The following is an 8,830-nucleotide window of genomic DNA, read 5'->3' on the forward strand; positions in this document are numbered from 1 at the left end:
ACTTATTCGAGAACCTAACGCAGTAGAAACCGTTATCCAAATCCACCACTTGGAAGTCACCAATAAGTGACCACAATTGCTTCACCCTAATACATAGATAGGTGTAGTTAATATTCCTGCCTAGCAACTTCACAATAAAGGCATTCCTCCATGGCCTGCGAATTCTCCTTTTGTCTTCCTTCGATAATCGGATATAAGGGCCATCTGCTATTCCATCAAAGTTGTCATCATCAGAGTCCACATCCTCTAATATTTCTCCTTCTTCTTCCGATTCAGATTCCCCAAAGGACTCAATATTGTGATTGCGCAGCCACATACTACGATATGATGCTTGCATGGTGGTCTTTGGTGCATCAGTACGATTGACTTCTATCTTCTCGTTTGACACCATAGGAGAACTAGATCTGTCCAATTGTGATCTGCCTCTCTTCAATCCAACCCTATTCAATCCATCCTGTCGTTTACCCACCTGGCGTTTCCGCCTCCATGGACCAACAAAAGCTTAGATTTGGTTTTCGTGGTGGGCTTCGTTTGACTTTTCCTACTCTGGAGAATCTCGATACTTTAGATATGATTTTAAACTTTAATTTTTTATGAATTAATTTTAATTTTTATTAATAATGTACATAAAAATTAATTTTAAATTTATTTTAATTGAATATTTAACGAATATCGTATGCACAGATTCAAATAACAATTCAAAAAAATTTAATTAAATATGTACAGAATCTGAGTACCTTTTTAAATAACGAGATTTTTGTTAGGATACTTTAAAAATAACAAGTACTTTACTTGTTGAAATCTCTATTTAAAACTACAATATCAATAGTTAATCATAAATGTTTATTTGATAAAAAATAAAAATATAAAGGTTTAATTACATGCAATAAAAAAAATAAAAATTTATTTAAATGTTTTTAAAATATATAGCTTGTGGGCTTTTTATGTATTATGCCAATAAAGTTTAATACTAAAACATGGCACATAATTAATACAAAGTATAAAACAAGAGTTTAGGTAAGAAGGTATATATAAAAAAAATTCCCTAGGTGATTCTAAAGTGCAAATAGTGATTTATCAGTGATAGAAATTGATTTAAAGGTAATCACCAAAGACCAAATAAGATTGATTCTAAAATAATCCATTAAAATTTAATTGGTGAGAAAATCCATTTCTGGTCTAATATATTCGGAAAATAATTTATTAATTCAAAATAAAATCATCAAAATGTAAATATATATTATTTTATGTTGATAAGATTAAATAAGGACTAGGGATTAATATTTCAAATTTGATGATTGACAAAAAGGAAAAGGGATATTTTGATGATAATACAAATGCTCTCGATGTTTCCATACATATAGCATGAAATTTTTTTGTGACGTTATATATACAATTAAAATTGCAATCACAACCAAGCCATTGTTATTGCATAAAACATAATTATTACATTAGTGGAAGAAATAAAATGAATAAATTAAATAAATCAATAAAATTATCATTTACTTTTAAAAATTAATATAAAATTAAATCAAACTCGCATATGAAAATATATGAATTTGAAACTAATATTTTAAGTAAAACTTTATAATTTTCTTTTTTGTACTATATTCATTCAACTATTTTATTCTTTCTTTTTTAACTGTTTTTTTTTTAATTGCAACGTTATTCAATTTTCAATCCTTTTTTCCTCATACTATTTTTCTTTTTCTATCCCTAGATAATTTTTAATTCTTCACTTTATTTTTCTCCACCCTCTTTCTTTATTCCCTTTTCCCTTTTTATTTGCTTCATCTTCAGAGATTCATGTTATTGTTTTTTTTTACTTTGGTCTTCATCACTCTTATCTCTTTTTTTTGTTCCTTTTCTAACATTCACTTCTTTCTTCTTTTTTTTTTTAATTTTTCATATTTATTCTTTCGTCACTCTATTCTTATTTCAACTTTCTTTTTATAAATCCTTTTTTTTTTCTTTATTCTCTTTTTTCTTCTTCACTCATTCCTTTTTGACATTTTCTATTCCTAGATAATTTTTACTTCTTCACTTTTTTTTCTTCTCCATTCTTTTTCTTTTTCCTTTTTATTTACTTGAACTTCACAAATACTTTTTGTGCCTTTTTCTAACCTTCCCTCCTTCTTTTGTCACTTTCTTTTTGTTTACCTCTCACTCTTTCTTTTTCTTTTTTTTTTATAATTAAAAAAATATATATTTAAACCTTACTCTTTAAGTAAAGGATTATACATCAATTAATGAGTTAAATACTCGGATGCCTCTCTCTTTTTCTTATTTCTATATTCTTTTTTTTTCTTTTTATTAATTGTTCTTCAATCTACCCTTTCTATTTTTTCTTCATTTATTCACTTTCTTTTCTTTTCTTTATTCTTTATTCTTGTTCCTCTTTCCTTTTTTTTTTTCTTTACTCAACTTCACCCTATATTTATGCCTTTCCCTTTCTCAATATTTTCTATAGTATATTCCTTTCTCTCCTTCCTTCTCCCTCTTTTTCTTTTCAATTTTCTTTAATCTTTATATCCTTTTATCTTTTTCTTTTTCCTCTTTATTTAATTCTTAACGTTCACTTGGTTGCTTTTGTATTTCTTTTTTCCTTTCGTTTTGTTTCTTTAGTCAATTTTCCCCATTATTCATCTTCACTTTTTCTTGTTCTCAGTACTCATTCTTTTCTTCATCTTATCTTTTTCACATTGTTCTCTTTTAATTCTTTCATATTTGAAATATTATTATGATGATATTATTAAATCCATAATTATTATGAAAGGTGAAGAATTAGTTAGTTAAGTACTCTGTTCAGATAAAATTTGCAAAGTTGTTTGTTAAGATTATTAAATAAAATTAAAACAATGTAAAATATAAGAAAATCACTTTAGCAAAAACACGATTCCTTCCTTTGCAATTCCACCCAAGAGGAACTCATCTATAGTCTTGTGTAATACTACCTTTTTTCCGTTAATTAATTTAATCCCTTTATTATCTCAAAAATTACATTTATCTAAAACTTTTAAATTTTTGGTAAATTACAATGATTCATGATTCTAATAAGTTAGTTTTGTATTATTACTATTACCTTTCCAATATAAGGTTCGCATTAGCGTCATGTATATTTTTTCACTTTTACCCTTAAAAGTATTGTTTAGTTTGTCACTTTTAAATTTAGGAATGTCAATTGGTACCTTATAATTGGGTACCTTGCATTACCCAACCTAATTAAGGAAAATTAAGGTACTTTATAATCGAGTTTGGATGATAAAACTACTATTATTATGAAATTGGGTACCTTATAATCAAGTTCGAGTTTCTTGTCACGAGATTGGATAAGGTTCAAGTAATGGTTTTAAGATACCCACTACGTGAACTCAATTATAAATAGTGTTTTTTAATGTTAAGTTTTAGTGTTACATATATATATATATATATGTATACATATTTATTTATATATTTCTTATAATTAGTATAATACTTACCAATATTAATTAATTATTATACATATAATTTAAAATTTTAATTTATTTTCTTATAAATTAATTTAAATTTATTAATTTAATTTTTATTAATAATTTACATAAAAATTGATTTTAAATTTATTTTAACCAAGTATTAACAGGTACAGATATTTAATACATAATGTCTAGAATGTACAAGTACGGGTTTGGACAGTAATTCCAAAATTTAATCTAGTATTTATAGGATTTGGGTATTTTATCAAATAATTGGTTTCAGATTAAGATACCTCAAAAATAGCGAGAACCTACCAACAGTGATATTCACGTAATTTGTGTAATTTAAATAGAGTATAAATTTAAAAAATAGTTTTTTTATTAGAGATAAAAATAAAACATCTTACGGCATTATATGCCAAGCTATGCCAAGACAGTCTGCAACTAAACAAGTAGCGATACTTTCAAGAGGAACATCAAAATGCAAACTTAAATCTAGATTATTATGATACGTAGCCATCCAATCAACACATTGATTAGCTTCATGATAAATATGAGTAAGCGAACAAATCCAATTTTGACCAAGTAGCTCTTTGATGAATCTTAGAAGATTAGCGATTGGAGCAAATACAGTACTTTGGCTTGAGATTTTTTGTAAAGCTAATAAGAGTCAGACTTTACTTGAATTTTTCTATAACCTCTATCTCAGCACAACTTCAGACCATGGTACATTGCCCATAATTCAGTTGTTAATGAAAAGGTGATGCCAATTTTATATGTGAAACCCACTATCCAATGGCCATATTCATCCATGATCAAGCCTCCTGCAGCTGCTAGTCCTGATTGCCCTTGTGCACTCCCATCCACATTTAATTTAACAAATGAATGATTACGCTTCTCCCAAGATATCATGATTTCCGATTTCATTCTGCTTTGCGCTCTTCTCATGGTGTCCCAAGATATCGGCTGCCAGTCGTTGTAAGGCCAAGAGAAAGAAGCATTAAAGATGGTTAAATTACGCCAATACCAGATTAACCATAAAGTATAGACAAATAGAACGCCCAAAGGAATATTATCAACCATTGTATAGTTGGACATGTTGACCAATACCCATTCTTTAAGACATAAATTTTGAAAAGTCCTCTCCAATCCAAGCCGGTTTGATTTGTAGCCACAGCTCTCTTGAGATACGACAATCTCCGAGAGCATGTAATATAGCTTCTAAACTAGCATCACATCTGGTACATGAGATATTAGGTCTCAAGTTCCGATTCAAAAGCCACTCAGACGTAGGCAAGGCTTCATGCATAATTTTCCAGATGAATAAACAAACCTTTCTACAAGTTGTGGGTTGCCATATCTGCTTCCAATAGTTTGACTTGGGAAGAGATTGCACTGATGGAAGATTGTAAGCAGTCTTCACCGAAAACCCCCCAGTACTGGTCAACCTCCAGAAGACTATACCTCTCTCCTCATTTTCCTTTATACGTGTAAAAATATTTTTTTTCTTTACATTTGAAAGTAAGGTTCCGAATTTTTAAAATAACTTTATCTGATTGTTAAATGATATCTTAAATTTTATCATTTTTTTATTTGAATAAAAATGTGATATGATAATAAAAAGATGTGTGTAACTCCATGCCTCTCATAACTGTGTACATATATAATCATTTGAATCAAGTGGTGCAACACTCTCTTTTGTTTTTGTTTTATTATATTAGCAAAGATTTGTTAGTATATTGACGAAAACAACGAATACATAAAGTCAATATAAAAAAAACCCTTTCCAACAATTAAACTTATCAGTTTAACTTAATACTAGCATTAAATCTTACATTCATTGGATACTTAATTTAACAAGATATCTATCAACTCATTAACAATCCGGTGATTGTTATGAATTTTCTATTTTCCCGGTTAAAGTTTTAATATATAATATGAATATCTTCAACCTTCACAAAATAAAACGAAAATTCGAAACTTGATTAATCATATTAATTTCAATCATTAGATAAGGTGTCATTTTGATGCGGCGAAGACAATAAAAACTTCTCTAAATCGCATGTAATTCAGCAAAATTCAAATCACAACACTCTCTTTTATTGTCAACACGAAAAATTCATGACAACCGAAAAGTTCTAAAAATATATATGGGGTGAAGTCCCCGTTACATCATTTTTGGAGTACCACAAACACAAATTAATCAACACATGCAAAAATAAATTCTGAAAACAGTGCTTACTTCATGTAATTACCGAATCGGAGAAAGAGAGCCAGCCAATCATATTAAAACCGAATAGAAATGTTACGCCTGATCGGGTGCAGGTGTTACCACTTCGGTTAATTATTTTTGGTTTTGATTAATCGGTCGTTGCAGGTTTCAAGTCTGATTCGTTTGAAGCTGTAGATGCTTGATTTGAATCCTCTTTGGAAGCTGTAGATGCTTGACTTGAAACCTCTTTTGAAGCTGCAGATGCTTGATTTAAATCCTCTTTTGAAGCTGCTGATGCCTCTTTTGAAGCTGCAGAGGCTTGATTTGGATCCTCTTTTGAAGCTGCTGATCCTTCACTTGAACCCTCTTTTGAAGCTGCAGATGCTTGATTTGAATCCTCTTTTGAAGCTATAGATGCTTGACTTGAAACCTCTTTTGAAGCTGCAGATGCTTGACTTGAAACCTCTTTTGAAGCTGCAGATGCTTGAATTGGACCCTCTTTTGAAGCTGCTGATGCTTCATTTGAACCCTCTTTTGAAGCTGCAGATGCTTGAATTGGACCCTCATTTGAAGCTGCAGATGCTTGAATTGGACCCTCATTTGAAGCTGCAGATGCTTCATTTGAACCCTCTTTTGAAGCTGCAGATGCTTCATTTGAACCCTCTTTTGAAGCTGCAGGTGCTTGAGTTGGACCCTCTTTTGAAGCTGCAGATGCTTGAATTGGGCCCTCTTCTGAAGCTGTAGATGCTTGACTTGAAACCTCATTTGAAGCCGTGGATGCTTGAGTTGGACCCTCTTTTGATGCTGCAGGTGCTTGAATTGAACCATCTTTTTGTTTCTTTTCTAGATCCTTCAATTCGCGCAGAATTCGCGCCGCTAGAGGAAGACCTCCACACTTCTTCAGCAATTCCTCTTTTACTTCTTTTGAAGCCTCTGATCCAGAAACCTGGGCAACCGAATCCAAGTTCTGGTATATTGGCCAGCAGCTGTCTGGGTTTGAAAGGGGAAGAAGGCGATGCAAGTTTTGCTCCCCGACCATCGTTTTAACTGCTTCCTCATCCCTACTTGTCACCATAACTGCTCCCCCATACGCCTTCGGGAATCCATGTCCATCTCTTAGGCAAGATATTAGATGTTCATAGTAATCGTCCTTCGCTCGTACGCCATCAAGCAAAATCAGATACCTCTTACCTTTCAGATGCAGGTGAAGAGCGTAGAGCAACCCAGGAAGTTCATGATTTTTGGAAATAGACGTGATGATTTCTTCTTCGACTCCGAGACGTTCCAACATCCTTTCAACAACTTTTTCCATTGAATTGGGCTCCTCATCACTCGGCATGGTTATCCAAAACCTTGGAACAAACCGCTGCTTCACTTCTTCTTCATCTAAAATTAAGCGGCATAGTGTTGTTTTTCCAACACCAAGCATCCCGACAACCCCGACTAGCTTGAACGAGTATTGGCTTCTTTCGTCGAGAAGCAACATTTTCAATGACATTATGTCGTAGTCGAATCCATGAACCTTAGATCGACCCACTGGCTCATAAATCTTCTCTAAAAATTCTTTCGTATCTGGCATGGGGCGAGGACTTGCAATGGACTCTCCTTCAGACACCCCTTCCTCACCTTTATTAGAATCGTCCGTAGAGCCTGTAGAAGGGCTCCTGCTATGGCCGAGGCCCGGGATTCTCCACTTGGACGGTGTCTCATCATCTGCGGGCAATTCATCTAGAAACTGGTCGTACAAAGCCTTTTTCCTAGGAGTGTTACTTCCATGGCGAACGCTTGACATCATCTTTTAGAAGTTTGAACCTCTGTCAGTGTTGACCACCGGAAAGATTGCTGCTCAGAAATCCGATTATTCTAAGAAAGTTAGAATTTTAAGAAGAAACTATGTACAGATTAATTGTGTTGGTGCAGAGATATGCGTTATGTGAAATATAAAAATTTACCTCAACAAAAGATACGGCAACCACTTTTCAATGGAGAGCAGAGATCATTGCCAAGAATCCCATCAACGCATCTCATGCAAATATTAATCCAAACTCAAGTGCAAAATGAGATTATAACAAAGCAGAAAAAGAAAGTTGTTGATACTTGAGTTTTCGAAGGAAGGAAAGAATAATAACCATATAGAAAGTAACGACGGGAAAGAATAAAGTTACCTACATGCTTAGGTGTGAGCAGTTTAGAAGTTGATAGGATATATATACGGGGTAAAACTTTAAAAATACCCAAAACACTTCAAAAGGATATTTTGATCTTTTTTCTTTCAAAATGATGTTTTTAATCTTTAATTATTAATATCGTTAGTCAACATTTAAAAAAAATTAACTTAATATTATATAAATATTTTAAGATATAAATCTCCTTATATTATTATTTTTTAATTTAAGTTTATTTTCTTTTTAAAAAATATGCTCATCCTTCCTTAAAAACTTTAATAAAAAATTTAAAAAAATTTTATTTAAAGGCTTGGAAATTTAAAGATGTATCTACCTTGAAAATTCTAAACTTTTTTTTTTGAGGTAAAGTTTGTTATTATCAAACTTTTTATTTCTTCAACAGTTTGAGAATTTCTTTTTTCATTGAAAAGAATGTGTTAAAAATAGATTTTTTTTCCACTATGAATATTTCAAATTTGATGATATCGGGTTAAGAGATTAATTTCTTACTCATGATTATTAATTTTGTTAAAATTTTTTTTCCAAAATTTTTTCTTTGAGAGTAGGGTTCAGGGTAACATGAAAAGATTTTGACTTGATTACTATACATCAAAAGTTTTAAATTTTTTTTCTTCTTTGTCAAATATTGAATTTTATTAAGTATTGAAGTGAGACAAAGTACTACATTCACAAATCTTGTCCTAGAATTTTATTAAGTTTTAAGTTTTTTCTTCTTTGTTAAATGCTGGATTTTATTAAATATTAAAGTAAATTATATTAAGTTTTGAAAGGAAACCTGAACATTTTTATAAGGGGCATTTGTGCTTTAAAATGTTTACGTAATATTGGGTATAATTTTTTTAATCGTTTAATAATAGTGTTAACAGTCAGAGAACAAAAAAATCATTTTAAAATAAGATGAATCAAAGTGTCATTTTGAAGTATTTTGAAAAGACTTTTTGGATTTTACCTAAATATATACATAGGGAAAATCGAAAGTG

At 31.0% G+C, this 8,830-nt stretch overlaps 1 protein-coding gene across 1 annotated transcript; it reads right to left on the reverse strand.

Annotated features, from left to right (window-relative positions):
- Positions 1–5,530: 5,530 nt before the first annotated feature.
- Positions 5,531–7,770, reverse strand: LOC18606847 (uncharacterized). The gene is made up of 2 exons (XM_018117345.2): positions 7,617–7,770; positions 5,531–7,506 (listed from the first exon to the last, which is right to left on the reverse strand). Exon 2 carries the CDS (start codon positions 7,457–7,459, stop codon positions 5,813–5,815), a length of 1,647 nt encoding a protein of 548 aa, XP_017972834.2. The 5' UTR covers positions 7,460–7,506; positions 7,617–7,770; the 3' UTR covers positions 5,531–5,812.
- Between the last annotated feature and the right edge of the window lie 1,060 nt (positions 7,771–8,830).

The sequence above is a fragment of the Theobroma cacao genome, chromosome 3, assembly GCF_053813885.1.
Source record: "Theobroma cacao isolate CCN51 chromosome 3, ASM5381388v1, whole genome shotgun sequence".
In the NCBI taxonomy this organism is placed as follows: Eukaryota; Viridiplantae; Streptophyta; class Magnoliopsida; order Malvales; family Malvaceae; genus Theobroma; species Theobroma cacao.

Coding starts and splice junctions, on each gene's coding strand:
- LOC18606847 (XM_018117345.2), bottom strand. CDS start 7,459: ATGATGTCAAGCGTTCGCCATGGAAGTAACACTCCTAGGAAAAAGGCT.